Here is a 17,398-nt window from a genome sequence, read left to right as displayed (position 1 = left end):
ATTTAGCTGCCGCCCCGATTCAACATTGAATCCTTTGTGATTTAACTCCATCTGACGGATCAAACCCTCGCCACTGCGTGCGTTGCGTCTGAGGTTGATTTTCAGATCAATGCATTACGTCGTGGCATACGGGAGAAACTAATTAAACTAGTTAAAAGAAGGATCATGGGTTAAGATCGGATGTGTTTTATTTGGAAATCTACCGGATCCTTTGTGCATTTCACTTCCTGTTTGGTGCGATCTCATTGATGGGTTTTGACCAGATTTTGACCAAAGAGGAACAAAAAAACAAAAAAAAAAACAATTTAAATACACAACCAGCATATCTGGAATCAATGGCAGAGAGCATACATAATCACCCGCTTGCTAGTTTTTGCTACGGTTTTTCGGATCTCGTCAGGATTATGTGAAATTGCAACGTTTTGGCTGCTACCCATCGCCTAGCATTTAGCTGCCGCCCCGATTCAACATTGAATTCTTTGTGATTTAACTCCATCTGACGGATCAAACCCTCGCCACTGCGGCGTTGCGTCTGAGGTGGATTTTCAGATCAATGCATTACGTCGTGGCATACGGGAGAAACTAATTAAACTAGTTAAAAAAAATGATCATGGGTTAAGATCGGATGTGTTTTATTTGGAAATCTACCGGATCCTTTGTGCAATTAACTTCCTGTTTGGTGCGATCTCATTGATGGGTTTTGACCAGATTTTGACCAAAGAGGAACTAAAAAAAAAAAAAAAAATTTGAATACACAACCAGCATATCTGGAATCAGTGACAGAGAGCGACTGGGACCAGAAGTTTATTAATTTCTCCCCACTGATTTCCATTCAAAATGTTTTCGGTCCCACCGGGCTCTAGGGAAGGGGCGGGCATACCGCCACCTACTGTTCATGAGTTTGTAGCAACATTGTTTTACATCTATTAAATTCTATTTTTTAATTTTGTATTCTGAAGATAAATAAATAATGCTTTCCTTAATCTATAAATATCTTTTATATTTCCTTTATTTCCCAATAATCCTTTAAGACTCCATTCTTGGCCTGTCCTCTTTTCAATTTCTTCCTTTCAGGTTCATATGTTTTGCAGTTCATCAATACATCTGCATTTTCTATCTCTCCACATCCTTCACATTTATCATTATTTTTCCTCCCTATTAAGTATAAATTGTCATTTAAATAAGTATGACTTACTCTTAATCTGATCATTATTATTTCTTCCCTTCGGTTTCTCTCATTAATATTTCTATTTAATACTGACTTTTGTACTTTATATAACCTTCTTCCTTTTTATCTTCATTCCACCTTTTTTTTGCCATTTTTCAATTTCTTTCCTCTTAATAAATGATTTTCCTTTCCCTAAAGGAATTGTAATTGTTATTGCCTCCTCTAATTGCTAATTTGTCTACTACTACTACATTTTCCCACTTTGACCTTTTAAGGTTAGCATATTGACCAAAAGCTGACACCAAAAATAAAGCAATCGATTATTTACAACAATATGCTACATTTAATGAAGACTAATACAGATTTTACTCTCTTATAAGAATTAGTTTCAGGTTTTATAGGGGAGAGTTTGCATCGGCAGTCATCTGGGAATCTTTTATGTATTCACTGGTAAAGAACAACCTCTCAACCCATTTAATGTAAATGTTGCATCGAACCAGAAAGTTATTTGAAGAGCATAGATGCATAAATATATGCATAGCTTTAACAAGGGCCTCATGAAGGTCTGTTCTGTTATTCTCTTTTGGAGAATATAGACATTGTGGGCATTCATTTCCCTGATAAGCTGGTGAAGATTCTTAGACATCCAGGTCATAATCATTCCAAAAAAAAACAAAAAAAAAAAAAAACTTTGGACTTTGTTTTTCAAGTTTGAAGACTTCCCATTCAGAACGTTTTTCAATTCAAAATTACAGTAGCCCAACAAATCCTTGTTTTGGCTAGGAAAATATGCAAATTGAACCTGATGCCTGATCCCAATAGCTTGATTCTGAACCAAATTTGATCCCTATTACTTTTTGGCCACATGCACATTATTGTGCTGCCTGGTCAACCCTAAGAAAATGTTCTGGAACTGCCACTGAACTGACACCCAATGCATGGAGGGTAACCCAAAAAGGGCCATTGTTAGAGAAACTGGGTGCCTACAAAGTGCTGTTTTCAAGCTAATTAATGGAAAGTTAGCTGGAATGAAAAGTAGACAAATAACAATTACAATTCCTTTAGGGAAAGGGGAAGGAAAATCATTTATTAAGAGGAAAGAAATTGAAAAATGGCAAAAAAAGGTGGAATGAAGATAAAAAGGAAGAAGGTTATATAAAGTACAAAAGTCAGTATTAAATAGAAATATTAATGAGAGAAACCGAAGGGAAGAAATAATAATGATCAGATTAAGAGTAGGTCATACTTATTTAAATAACAATTTATACTTAATAGGGAGGAAAAATAATGATAAATGTGAAGGATGTGGAGAGATAGAAAATGCAGATGTATTGATGAACTGCAAAACATATGAACCTGAAAGGAAGAAATTGAAAAGAGGACAGGCCAAGAATGGAGTCTTAAAGGATTATTGGGAAATAAAGGAAATATAAAAGATATTTATAGATTAAGGAAAGCATTATTTATTTATCTTCAGAATACAAAATAAAAAAATAGAATTTAATAGATGTAAAACAATGTTGCTACAAACTCATGAACAGTAGGTGGCGGTATGCCCGCCCCTTCCCTAGAGCCCGGTGGGATTGAAAACATTTTGAATGGAAATCAACGGGGAGAAATTAATAAACTTCTGGTCCCAGTCGCTCTCTGTCACAGATTCCAGATATGCTGGTTGTGTATTCAGATTGTTTTTTTTTTTTTTTTTTTTTTAGTTCCTCTTTGGTCAAAATCTGGTCAAAACCCATCAATGAGATCGCACCAAACAGGAAGTTAATTGCACAAAGGATCCGGTAGATTTCCAAATAAAACACATTCGATCTTAACCCATGATCCTTTTTTTTTACTAGTTTAATTAGTTTCTCCCGTATGCCACGACGTAATGCATTGATCTGAAAATCCACCTCAGACGCAACGCCGCAGTGGCGAGGGTTTGATCCGTCAGATGGAGTTAAATCACAAAGAATTCAATGTTGAATCGGGGCGGCAGCTAAATGCTAGGCGATGGGTAGCAGCCAAAACGTTGCAATTTCACATAATCCTGACGAGATCCGAAAAACCGTAGCAAAAACTAGCAAGCGGGTGATTATGTATGCTCTCTGTCATTGATTCCAGATATGCTGGTTGTGTATTTAAATTGTTTTTTATTTTTTTTTTAGTTCCTCTTTGGTCAAAATCTGGTCAAAACCCATCAATGAGATCGCACCAAACAGGAAGTGAAATGCACAAAGGATCCGGTAGATTTCCAAATAAAACACATCCGATCTTAACCCATGATCCTTTTTTTAAACTAGTTTAATTAGTTTCTCCCGTATGCCACGACGTAATGCATTGATCTGAAAATCAACCTCAGACGCAACGCCGCAGTGGCGAGGGTTTGATCCGTCAGATGGAGTTAAATCACAAAGAATTCAATGTTGAATGGGGGCGGCAGCTAAATGCTAGGCGATGGGTAGCAGCCAAAACGTTGCAATTTCACATAATCCTGACGAGATCCGAAAAACGTAGCAAAAACTAGCAAGCGGGTGATTATGTATGTTCACTAAGTAAATATTATGTAAATAAACCCTACACTTCTCGCTATAAATGTGATCAAAACCCATTTAAATGCAGAAACTGATTGAAATTATTGATTTTCCCACTAAAAGTTTGAGAAATCTCAGCCATGTTTATACCAAAATGTTACAGTTTCACATTATCTTGAAAAATCTTTGCAAGAAACGAACAAGCAAGTGAATATGTACATTCCCTGAGTAAATATTCTGGCAACAAACTAAACATTTCTCACTAGAAATATAATCAAAACTCATTTTAATGCAAAAACAAACTCAAGTCATTAATCTTTCCACAAAAAAATGAGCGAATGTCGGCCATATATTTATTTTTTTTCTTCTCCCAGCTGGAATCTTGAAAGTCCCGTGACTAGGACGTAAAACAATAGAAAGCGTATAGGTAGAAGAAACGTAACAGTACCACAAAAAAATGGCCATTAATGTACCTCCACTACGTTTTGCAGTGTGGACCAACGTAGTGGGGGTACATTTTCCCATGAGACTGGGTTGCATCAGCAGAGCTCTCAACAGACTGTGGAATTTTTGGCTTCCCTTCGTATTTATGGGCAACCAGTTGGGGGCGCCAAAAACCACCCATCACAGGACAATTATGAAACATATTTTAGCAAGAATTTCATGTGTAGATCCAATACTTGTTACACACAGTCGCATAGACAACAGTTTTGGATGTGGAAGGCTTGAGAGTGGAATTTATAATTCCTGTTTTTGCTTTTGTAATGGGTCAAAGTCAGAGGAAGCACAAAATATGTTTGAAGCTCTTTAAAAGAATTGTTTTTTTTTTTCCCCCCACTAATGAATGTTAGTTCAGGCCACTGAAGCAGGGAGCTAGACTTCAGGGGCTACTGGTCATGTTACTTTTCTGCTCCTTTTTGCACTTTGAAAGTTTTAGTTGTTTGGAACCCAACTTTTTAGTGATCAAAAAGTTGTGCCTGGTGGAGGTCTCCTTGATTTTGATGAGCAGCAAACAGATTTTTTTTTCTGAGCCATCTTCACCAGATCACAGGACGACTCAGCATATCACAACAAGTTGCCTTGTTTTATATTTTTGAGCTTTTAATCTCCACCTTTCATGAGTGATTCTAGCAGCAGAGTCGTTATTGATTTCCCACGTGCAGCCAGTCACCTTTCTGAACTCCACTGACCCACTTGGCATCTGGATGACGCCCCTGGAGGACGTCCTGCTACTCTGAAGCAGGCAGCCAACAACCGTCGAGGGGCGTTTGCCAGTCAGTGCTGCTGGCGTCTCTGTATGCTGCTGAGTCAAAATGCAAAACAAAGGCTGCTCTTGTATTTCTGGGCATGCGGAGGTGTGTGGTGTGAGTGGAAACACAGCTGGCTGCCCACTGTTAACACTTAGGTTGGTCTAAAGTATATAAAATTTGTAACTTTTATAACAAAAAAGACATAGGTAAAACATTACTAGATGTATAGTTATTTTTATTTTTTAGCTGAAGGAACCACAGCATTAGCTATGTATCAATAGATGCTATAATGATGTGTGAAGCTTGAATCTTCTTCTTACATGACCTCATTTATAAAGTGCTTTATTAGTAAGATTTTTCATAACTGTGATCTTCCGTGACTGCAGGTTGTTATAAGTACAGTTATTTATCTAGGATATATACAGTTAAATCTGCTTGGAGGAAGATGTTTATCAGCACGTTTCAAGGTTTTACTTTTTAGATGCTGGGTTTTGGTTTGTTTTGTTCCCTTTCAGTTCACTGAAAGGTCACCAATCCCTATGTCTCAGGTAGCATGAAGTGACATGTGTCATGGAGAGAACATACGGGTTGCTGTGCTACCAAACAAAAACATCTCTCTGCAGTTAATTACTGAAGTGAAAATTGTTACTTATTAATAAGGGGTGAAATGTGGCAGTTTAATAAAACCACAATATCTGGGTTCAGGCAAGTAATAATTTAAAGTTCATCTTGAATTTAAGGCAAATGCACAAATAGTTTACTAATTATATAGCTGTGTAACAACACAGGAATCAATTAAATTAATTATCTAATCTAATGGTCTAATATAAGAAAAATACACAGAGAACCTACATAATTGCCTTGTAATTAATGTTGCACCAATAGGGCTGGGTATTGTTAAAAAAAATTCGGTTCCGGTACCAATACCGATACCTTCACTTCGATACCGGTTCCTGAACGATACTTTTTTCGATACCAGTTTTATAATATCAATTCGAAAAAAAAGAAAATTACACAACATAAAAAAGTACAAATCTTGAGTTTTATTTTAAGCTCTGTTTTTCCATTTACATTTTTCCTCTTACATAAAAAAATAAATAATTCAGTGTCTAATATTCACTGTTACATTGTGAGGACCTTTTTACTTAGCAGTTTTCCTTTAGAAAAATTACCATGTCTGACAAACAAGCCCGCTGAATGGGATCCTACTGACAGCGCACCGCTGGTATGGGGGGGGTCTGAGCGGCTCCGACAGAAATATTGAAGGCAGGATGAACTGACTGCACTGATTACGTTTTCAGGTGGATTTTCCCACTTAAAAACATAATAAAACTACTTTATTCCCACTGATCACAGCAAATATAGCTGCAAGGCAAATAAAGGATAGAGTAGCTCCGCCCAACGCGCGTCTGACCCACTTTGCGACCGCGCAGCCAGAGCAGCAAAGCTTCTTCAGCAGCGCGTCAGAAGCTGGTACAAGCAGCAAAAATGAAGCAGCAGACGAGATTTTGCTGCTCTTGCTGCGTCCAGTTTGAAAGCAGCATGATTCACTCCGCTCTGGCTTTGCTCTGCCCACGGGCTGCTGAGAGGAGGATGGTCGCGCTGGCTGCGGTCCGCTCTTCTTGCAGTCAAACACAGAGCGACTTTCTGCTCTTAAATTATTTCCGTGCACGATGTATTGCATTGTGCACTATTAGCATCAGTCTTAATAAAGTGAAGCCGCACTTTTGACCTGGGGGGCATTTTAAAGGGGTTCCGCGACGCTGCAACCAGTTCACAAAAGATACACATGAACCCTGGCTGTAGGCGTGACCACCTGTGTATTTTTCCTGGATGACGCAATCACCTTAAGTGTTCCAGCCAATCACCGAAACTTGGTACCGAAAGACGAGGCATGTTTCGATACTCTGTAGAACCAAATCATTTCGGTCAGTACCATAAAAGTACCGAAGTTCGGTACCCAGCCCTATGCACCAATGCCATTTTTTGGCCCCGATACCGATACCTGATACCTGGCTGTGCAGTACTGGCCGATACCATAATAATGTAAAATAATTGCCATCATGGCTTTGTCAAGCTGCTGCCTACCTTTGTACAAAGAGAATCCAGTAGAACTTTTTATCTCCTACTAGGAGTGGGTGACAATAGTTGAATAAACTTATGGCTCTCAAAATGGTATCGGTGCCCTATTTGTTGGTACTCGCCGATACCGATAACACCATTTTAGGGCAGTATTGGGGCCCCGTCCGTTACTGGTATCGGTATCGGTGCAACACTACTTGTAATGCCATGCCAATCCAGACCTAAATTAAAAAAATATTTGAACTACAATGTTTAAAAATATTCTAATAGATAGAAATAAAAACTATGAGAGAAAAATATTCAAAGATCTATGTACCTTTTCATCTGAGTCTTTATCCAAAAATAAACAGCATGCAGTTAAATACTTGCTTTGGATATAATTTAGGAATTTCTTTTGGTTGAAACTAAAGAAGGTTTTGCATCACCTCTTGTGAGCTGGAATAAATAATAATTTTACTAGTTAAACAAGGATTTTTTAGGCTTGGAAGAGGATTAACAAGGGTAGGAAGAGCCATGCTCCTGAGAGCAAACCATCAGTTTGCAGCGTGAAGCACAGACTCTGAGATAAGCGCTCGCAAAGATGCATTTCTGTACAAGCACACATGGAAGAGCAGAGTTTGTCAGCGTTCAATGCGCAGTACCGGACCATTCCAGCCTACTTTCTCCCCTGACGCTGCTGCTATGATACATCTGTTTTTTATTTAGTCTTTATTTAGTCTCGTCAACGAAAACTCACACCCATGAGCTAACCCATGAGTTAGCTTGTCTGTTATCGTTATTGTCATGGAAGTTGGTTCAACAAAATAATTTCGTCATCATCATCATCATCGTTGACGAAAACAACTCAATACTGTGTAATCAACACAATACAAATTTAGGACATTCTACAGAATCTGCCTTTGTATTCTTTCAATTGTTGAAGTTTTATAAGTTCTTTCTAATAATGACCTTACAGACGGCTTTCTTAGGCATAAAAAACATCCGCTCTCAAAGAAAGTGCTTTATGATTAGGGGTGGGTATTGCCAAAGAAGTCACGATTCGATTCGAATCACGATTCACAGGCCACGATGCGATTCTATCACGATGCATCACGATACTTGAATTATTGCGATGCATTGCAATATTTTCTCCTCCATGTTTTGTTTTTGAATGACTCGGCACAGTATCCCGCGGCCGGAAATGCTTGTGACACAAGGCAGCGTGCGTCAACACATTTGCAGCGACATCTACTGGACTGGAAGTTGTATTACACTTGTTTTTGGCTGATGTTCGCCAACCATTCATGCAATTTTATTTATTCATTTTTTTAAATTAATAATCGATTCTTGGCATCAAGAATCGATGCAGTAGATCACGAAAATTAGAATCACGATGCATCATCATCACGATTATTTTGCACACCCCTATTTATGATTGTGCTAGGGCATCGGTTATTTTAGATCAGGAGTCACCAACGCGGTGCCCATGGGCACCAAGGTGCCCTCCATGACCACATGGGGGGCCCTCAGAGTCTTCTAAATAAAGAACAACCCACCAGTGGGCTAAGTTTGAAATTTTATTCTGTTGCTCTTCTTTTTAATCATTTATAGAGATTTCAAAATGACAATGTCTAAATAAACTTAGAAATTAACAGAAACAATAAAAATATGTTGATAATGAACAAAAGTTTAGGCTAACGCTAACCCTTGCAGCTCATGGGACAGCAATGGTTGCCCTTCCTACGTCTCGGTACCCTTGAATTGTCCTTAGCCTTAAAAAGGTTGGTGACCCCTGTTTTAGATGATGCAAAATAATTTTTTGTTTTACAGAATATACTGTAAGGCTGTTTTCCAGGAGGCATGCCACTGCAGCGCCCCAATATTTAGTCTTTAGTGACTCAAGTTCATAATGGAGTGGTGATCGCTGTGATCGGTTCATTTTTCCCTACATGACAGAGGGAAAATCAGCTGAGAAGGAATTCATCAAGGTTATTTTTACTCTGCGCAGCGAGGCCAGTTGCTGTGGTGTTACCCATTGGCACAGTTGCTGTGCTGGCATCCCGGTGCTGGGTGTGGTGCGGTGCGTGACGAGGGTCGCCCATAGATCCACTTCTGTGACTCATATCCTCAGAGCTCTGCTGCCCTAAATCTGAACAGGCTTTAACCCACCCACATACATGCAAACACATTTGAAGCATCCCACATTGCTCTCTGAGCATTAAAAAAGATAGATAAGTCTGTTTTTTCCTTCGTGACGAAGAATATTTCTGGTCATTTGGGATTATTTGACTGTTGACGTCCATTACTTGATTCTTTTGCACATCCTAACTTACCTGACCATCTGTTCCTGGTGGGGCTTTAAGAGATCAGGAAGTCTTTGTATGTGGTGTGATTTTAACGACAACAGGATGCAGGATGTGTAATGGTACTAGCAGGTAATTTGTAGCGCTTTATGCTCTTCATTGTGAGAACCTGCTGTGTTTTTGGTTAAAAACGTTAATGGAGTTGCCTGTGGAGCTGTAATTAAGTTAGATCGGAGGAGGAAGAGGAGGAGTAGGAAAGTAGGTCAATGGGCCAGCAGGTCAGTGAATCACAGATGACATCATGGTTATACAAGCCCTGCTCTTCTAGTTGCACAACACTCGCTCAGCAGTGAAAAGATTGCTGAAAAGAATGTTTAAAATTCTACTAGCATCCCTTTTTTTTTTTATCTCAGGTCACCTCTGATTTATATGATTTTCATCCATGTAAGTTTGTTCGTTTATTTTTGTGATGTTTTTTGATCTAGTCAGCTTGGCTGCTTTTACTCTGAGTCGCTTTAAAATTAAAGCCAAGAGCTGCTTGCTTCTGTTTGCAGGAGAACCTGATTTCATAGATATTTTTATGACCTTTTCTTGTTATGGTTTTACTGTGTTTTTTGTTGACAGAGCAGTTCTAGGATAAGTTTCTCACAATCTGTGCCAACAGTCATGTTATGTTTAGCAAAGCTGTGTACCTAAAATACATTTTTCTCTCTTTTGTCTCTCCTGATTGTCACTTTTCTTTCTTGTACAGTTCTGGGAGTTCTTGAATCCTCACAGACTTTTCAGATCTTAAAACTGGTTTTGATACAGGATTAAGATGGCCTGAATAAATATTTAAGCAGTTTTCACACTATGAAAAGAGCAATCCAACCAGACTTTGTGGAAGACAGTAATTTCCTGCTTTGCTGACTTGTTAATTAGCTTTAATGAAACTACATTCTTAGGACGCTGAGCAAGATTTTTCAAGTCATTGATAATTACCTGGCCTGCAGACATGTTAAATAATTTAAAAAGAGCCTCTTTGGTGGCCTGAAAAGTGCAATACAACAGAAAAAAATATATGTCTTTTCAGTTTTGGAATGGGTCACAAAGCCATTTCTAAGACTTAGAAACTCCAGTGAACCAAGCTGAGAGCTGAAATCTGCAACCACCCAGAAGGTCAAAAAAAAAACAACGGGAACAAAATCTAAAGTACTTTAGATCTGCCTCTCGTCAGCTGATATCGGTGTTTAAGATTTAAAGAAAAGGAAAAGATGGGGCCAAAAATGGCATCCACAGGAGACTTCTGATACCAGAACTACTGACAGGCTTGAACTAAAAATGAATTTTATTTCCTTTGGCACCTTTATTTTACTTTTTCTATTCATCTACATCAGAATGCAGAGATCCTTGCTTTGATGCAGCACATAGGAGAGAGAGCAATATCAATTTTGGCAAGTCAAAAAATTATTAAAACCCTAAATATGTTTAAAACTATGAATTGACTCTTAGAAATAATTTCAAAAATCCCCTAATCCAAAACTACATAAATCAGTTTAGTTAGGTTATTAAATGTCACTTAATTTTACAGTTGGCTGAGGCAAACACTGAATGAAACGAATAAGTGACTATGAATAAAATGGGATCAATTTTAGATCAACATTTTCAGAGACAAAAGCGAAAACATTAGCCTTTTAGGGTAATTATATTTTCATTTTAATTAAAGTCTCATTTTCTCATCTAGGGGGATCAGTGGAAGCTTTTAAAGACTTTCATCATGTCGCTTTCTTAGCTTTATTGTAAATATTAGAATGTATTGTGACTGTTTTTCACTGTGTGTATTCACTCTGTCTGTTTCTGGAACCAAAATACATACATAAATCAAAAGAAGTGTAACTAAATATTCAGAGGTGGGTAATTAAATCAGGGTTAATGAGATGATACAGATTGTTGGGATCTCAGTCAATTAAAAAGGTTGAGATTAGTAATTACATTATCAGGCTTTAAATTTTATTTCAAATATTGACATTTTCTCTTCTGCTATTTTTAGTCTCTTCATTTAGGCAGTTCCTCCTCTTGAATCATGGGCAGAATTATCTTTGTTTTTAAAACATTGCTCCACAGATGCAAACACTTAGTGACCAGCTGCCGTTTATATATGAGTCTCTCAGGTTATTATTTTCCCGTCACAAAAATAACATGGTCTCCATCAATCCATGGTTATACTGTAGGCTAATCTTTCTGTTTTCCACAAGTATTTGAAGACTTGCACTAGATCTTTTGCTTCTACAAGCAAACTTTGAGAGATTATAGAGTGATGTCCAAATTATTCTTCCAAATTATTCTTACCCCTGGCAGATTGAGATGAATGCTTACCAAAGATTTTTGCTATTGATAGGGAATTAGAAATGTGTCCTTTTTTTCAAGTTCCACTTTATTATAGATTTTTTTTTTAATTATTGCACACCCATTATTACTGATTGCTGCTGCTTTACTGCAAAATAAATAAAGCTTTGAGAAAGAGAAGGCGAGACATGTTATAATTGAATTAAACTACTCTCTATTTATACTATGGTTAAATTTTTTATTCCTAAAACATTCAGCTTACTTTCAGGCTCTATTTTATTTTATAAAGTTAATATATTTTCCAAATCTGTCACACCCGACCATCAGCTGTTGTATATCTTCTTGGAGTTTATGTCTGGCCTCATGTATGGTCTGTCTTTCTCTCTTCTAGAAACAGATGTTGCTGCCATGTTCAACACTGGCATCCAAAGGAGAGCAGAAACTCATCTGACTGAAGACCTTTTGCACACTTTCAGCTCCCTCATTGTAGAAACGTTCAGTGACTCTCCTCCTAGACTGAAGTCCAACATCAACCACTGCTCTAGCCCACCCACTGAGACCTTCCACTCATCCAAACACGCTTTCCTCTCACTGGACTGGCTTTATTTTTGGTGAGGACATGATTGTGCTATGTGTTGATGTGATATATTTGGCAACGGCTTTAAATATTTAAGGTGAGGCTTTAAAGGGTTTTATTTCTCTATCTTTTTAAGGTTCATCCACAAATGTCTACCTCACGAATAAAAGACTACACTCCAACTCGACAACCTTGAACAGGCTTCAACATGAGCTCCATTGATCGGTGAGATATTTTCTACACTGCCATAATGAAATAGAAAGAAAGAAAAATTTCTTAGATTACCCTTAATTTGAGTAGGAAAATAAGATGATCTGCCTATGGAGTGAGTTTTTTTTATATAATTGGATAATTTTCACTTGAAATAAAAAAATGCAATTATTTTTCTTGTTTTAAATTGTCTTTTTCAATTGGCAAAGTGTCTCGCTTACCTCCTCAATTCAAGAAAAAATAAAATACCTCAGTTTGTATTATTTTCAAAGTTGTTTTATAGTTTGTTTATGCAGCACTTTATAACAATCCAGTCAGGTGCACAAAGTGCTTTAAAAGCTGATATAAAACAAAAAGATGCAGAGACAAAATAGATAAAGTATAAAGACGTATAGAAAAATAAGAAGATAAAACATATTCAAAACAGATTTATATAAATAGAAATTAAACAATAGAATAAACAAAGGAAGACGTTATCCACAGTTAAACAGCTACAAATGAAAGGTCTGTCTGAATAGATGTGATTTTAGCTGGATTTAAAAACTCCAAGTTCAGTGAAGGATCATAGCTCTGGGGTAAAGTGATCCTCAGCTTAAGAGCAATAACAGCAAAAGAACAGCCACCTCGTCCTTGAGACAAGCATGGTTATGGACTCTGATTGTGGTGAACAGTTAAAAGTTCAGACAGATATGCTGAAACAGCATAACTTTAAAGTCTATTCTAACGCAAACTGGGAGCCAATGGAGAGAGGAGAGAATGGGGGTAAATTGGGCGTGTTTATGAACATTTGAAAGAAACTAAGCAGCTCTGTTTTGAATTAGTTGAAAGTTAAAGACGATGGACTGGCTTATTTCTGTATACAGAGCATTACTGTAGCCGAGCCTTAAACTATGGAGATAAAAATGGTTTGCTTTTGATCAAATTCTTAGCTGAAAAAAGTCCGTCTAAAGACGTACCTTCAAAAACATAATTATTTTTCATATTTGTTATGTATATGTATCGGCGATGTTGTTGATATCTTGTTCGTGTTCCAGTGCAGATAGTTGGTCCCTTCCCTGAGATCAGAGCATCATTTGTTGTTTCAACAAGGTTACCAAAATAATATTTATCATATGTACAGTATAGTGATTACTGAGCTGAAATTAATAGAAACAGAAAACAACAACCTTAGATTGCTTTAAAGGGAGACCCCCTAATGACTCTGTACTGCATATCTCACCTAATGTCCTCTGTCTTCTAAGATCCACATGTGAATCCAAACTCTGGGCTCATAAACTTATCTGATCTGTGCAGATGAGACTTTTGTATTTAATGTGGTCATCAGTGTATGTAGAACTGTAGGATGTGCACAGAATATTAGAAAACTAAAATATTAACAATGATAGCTGTGTTATTGTGCCCAATGTCAACTGAAACACCTTATTTAGGCTTCTGTTAATTTTAGTGTTTAAATTGGTGTTTTGTTCACTGTTTAGAGATGACAACAGCATTTTTGATGGGTTAATGGAAGAAGATGAAAAGGACAAAGCCAAACGGTAAAACTCCATCACACTACTGTGTTTCATCCTGTCTAGTGAATAGCTCTGGTTAAGGGTTGCCAAAGTGACAGACATTGTTTGTCTGTCGTTTTGTAAAATTTGATATACATAATTAGTAAAATAGATATACATATATTTAAAATAAAAAGACAATAAGATCTCTTATTTTCCTACAGAAATGAATAGCTGGAAAAGAAAAATACATTATTGAGTTAAGCAGCCAGTAGGCATTTCTTAGTACATTGTCCTTCATACATTTCTACAAACTTGTGTCTAATTCAATCCATATTTAATAAATGAATAAATACCTAAGCATGCTTAAGGATTAAATATTCTCCTAAACTACAGAGAAACACAATTAAAAAGATAAATGGAGAAACCACTAAAATAGAGGAATAGTATACCCCCCATGTAATAAACATTTGTTACATAATCGTAAGAGCAGGAACATTTTGTATCATCAGCAAATTCTTTAGCTCTCAATCTTTCTTTAAAGACGAACATTATTTCTAGCAGTTTTTTTTTCATTATTTTGTCACTCTCTCAACAGTACACTCCTATTTCTAAGTCTGGAACAAATGTATATTTTCACCTGGGGACACAGCGCACCAAGTTACACATTGGAATGTTTACTTAGCATTAGCTCTTGGCAATTGTTAGCTGTTGCTGAGGATGGCTTAGGTTATTTCCTTTTGTATGTAGGAAAAAACATCTTCATCAAGATTAAACCATCTGCAATTATAGTATCCACAGTACAGCTTTGCTAAGTACTTGGTGTTTGTTTTTTGGGTGGTTAAATATCCCTGCTGTCATTTACAGTTCAAAGTCTTCCTCTCTTATCTACAGACCTGTTTGAGATGATTCTTATGAGAAAATTTATTACCAGTAACGACTGGATTACAGAGATCTGAAACTCTTTTTTTAAACACCCAGAATGTTTATTTTAAATTGGAGTAATATTATTTTGGATAGCTGAAAGTAACAGCCCAATACACATGAATGGGGAAAAGTGACATAATTTGTATGAATTACATTTCAAATATCTGAGATTTTCATTTTAGATAGGAAGAATACTATTTAAGATCTGAAATACAGATGCAAATGTTTGTAAAAACGGCCACTGGAAATAAGTAAAGATTTGTAGATATCTGAAATGTAGTTCTTACTAGTAGAAATGTTATATCAGATTACTTAAAAGGTATTTTCTACTGGCAAAAATGTAACTATTGATATCTCTATTACAATTCTGACCAGGAGTGGTATAATTGTGAGTATGTACCACGCTTTAGTGCTATCTATAATAGAAATGGGACTGGTCAGCCTTCCTATTTTCTTTTGAAAGTATCTTAAACTGCATTTTGGATAGACATACGGTAATCAAAATTCAGATATCTGGAATTCTATTTTAACCACTCAAGTAGTAAATGTCTGTAATAACAATACTACTAGTAGAAATACAATTTGATGTCAAGAGTAGGATTTCTGGATATCTAGAATGTTATAATCATTTTTGATATCTGAGGTTGTCATTATGATAAGTAGTATCTGGATTATGGAGATCTGAAATTAGATTTATTTATTGTCAGAATATTTTAGATATCTGGAAATAAAAGCTCAATACACATGCATGGAAAATGTGACATCATTACATTTAAGATATCTGAATTACATATTCAGTCAAGCTATTAAATGTTTTTTTGATGAATGTTTTGGAGACACAGTTTTCATAAGAGGGGGGCAGCTTTATATAATAGGTCAGAATTGACTGCTTTAAACAACAGTCACATCTTATTATAATTCTAAAATCTTTTTTCTTGTTCCTTAATTAATAGAGTTTCCCGTAACAAGTCTGAGAAGAAACGCAGAGACCAGTTCAATGTCCTCATTAAGGAGCTGGGTACCATGTTGCCAGGCAACACCCGTAAGATGGACAAGTCTACTATTTTGCAGAAAAGCATTGACTTCCTGCACAAACACAAAGGTAGAAAACACTCAGAATGCTGAGAAAGCTGTTTAGCCCGGAGCTTCTCTGAGCTTAACTTCTCTCTTTTGTCTCCTGAACAGAGAATGCTGCTCAGTCGGAAACAACTGAGATCAGACAAGACTGGAAGCCTCTGTTTCTTAGTAATGAAGAGTTCACCCAGCTGATGTTGGAGGTGATGCTTACTTTGTGCTTGTTTAGTTTTTTCATTTAACAGAAAAGGAATTTTCTGTATAAAGCCAAATGCTTCATCTTTCAGGCCTTGGATGGATTTTTCCTCGCTATCATGACTGATGGGAATATAATCTATGTTTCTGAGAATGTGACTTCTCTATTAGAGCATTTACCTGTGAGTACTCCCTGTTCAGATTTTCAATAAGTCTTTGCCTTTTACTTTATTTTGACTAAAATTCACTTTATTTCGACCTGACACATCTTGTGTCTTTCAGGCTGATCTTGTGGATCAGAACCTTATAAATTTTCTGCCCCCGGGGGAGCAATCTGACGTGTACAAAACTCTGTCCTCACATGTCACAGAGGGAGAGACTCTAACGCCGGAGTATCTTAAAAGTAAGTAATCTTTTGCTTAATAACTTTTCTTCAATATTTTTTTTTTTTACTCAAACCTTTTTTTCTCTCATTAGCAAAGAATCAGCTTGAGTTCTGTTGCCATATGCTTCGAGGGACAATCGATCCCAAAGGGCCTCCTGTGTATGAATATGTTAAATTCATTGGAAACTTCAAATCGCTCAATAATGGTAAGATGATGTTGCACAGGGTTGCTTCTAGCAGTTTTGATGTTTTTTTATTCCTCTTGAGTTTTAGCTTTTCTTTCTTGTTGTAAACAGTGCCTAACTGTAACAGAAACGGTTTTGATGGAGTGATCCAGCGATCGCTTCACTCTACATTTAAGGACTCAGTGTGTCTAATTGCGACCGTAAGGCTGGCCAAACCACAGTTCCTCAAGGTGAGAATTGTCTTTTCAATTCATTACTTTAGCTACTGTAGTGTTTTCCACAAGAAGGACTCTTGAATTTAGCTATCTGTAAGGAACAATTTAGCATCTGCCATTCAAGGAAGCTGCTCTGCAAAACTCTCGGCAACACTCAGCAAAACAGGCTCTTAAATTTTTATAAAGGATTATTCTCTTTGTCTATTTAACACTAAAAATGATTCAGAATATTGAAATAATTCCTGATAATTATGAACGGATATGAAAATTCAGGATAATATTGCCTCTCATAATAATCCTGTGGCCTATGAACTATAATAAATACATAATATAGATTATATTCTCTACCCCTTTAACGCAGTGAAATAAATGGTAAATGCCATGTACTTATATAGCGCCTTTATTCAAGTTAGGAGACTTGACCAAAGCGCTTTACACTACATTCATTCACCCATTCACGCACACACTCACACACTGATGGTGGCAAGCTACATTGTAGCCACAGCTGCCC

At 36.8% G+C, this 17,398-nt stretch overlaps 1 protein-coding gene across 1 annotated transcript in view; it reads left to right on the top strand.

Annotated features, from left to right (window-relative positions):
• The window catches only part of clocka (clock circadian regulator a), a 39,326-nt gene that overhangs the window by 10,326 nt on the left and 11,602 nt on the right, over positions 1-17,398 (top strand). Inside the window, exons 2-10 of the mRNA XM_038280742.1 lie at positions 12,021-12,240; positions 12,343-12,431; positions 13,892-13,951; positions 15,787-15,935; positions 16,019-16,110; positions 16,195-16,284; positions 16,385-16,505; positions 16,580-16,693; positions 16,784-16,902. Coding sequence (XP_038136670.1) covers positions 12,415-12,431; positions 13,892-13,951; positions 15,787-15,935; positions 16,019-16,110; positions 16,195-16,284; positions 16,385-16,505; positions 16,580-16,693; positions 16,784-16,902 — 762 coding nt within the window. The 5' untranslated portion in view covers positions 12,021-12,240; positions 12,343-12,414. The remainder of the gene's footprint in view (positions 1-12,020; positions 12,241-12,342; positions 12,432-13,891; positions 13,952-15,786; positions 15,936-16,018; positions 16,111-16,194; positions 16,285-16,384; positions 16,506-16,579; positions 16,694-16,783; positions 16,903-17,398) is intronic.

This window comes from Cyprinodon tularosa, unplaced genomic scaffold, assembly GCF_016077235.1.
Source record: "Cyprinodon tularosa strain WSP-4 unplaced genomic scaffold, ASM1607723v1 ctg163, whole genome shotgun sequence".
Lineage (NCBI taxonomy): Eukaryota > Metazoa > Chordata > Actinopteri > Cyprinodontiformes > Cyprinodontidae > Cyprinodon > Cyprinodon tularosa.
Note: the sequence above shows the minus strand (reverse complement) of the source record. Positions and strands in the feature narration are given on the sequence as shown.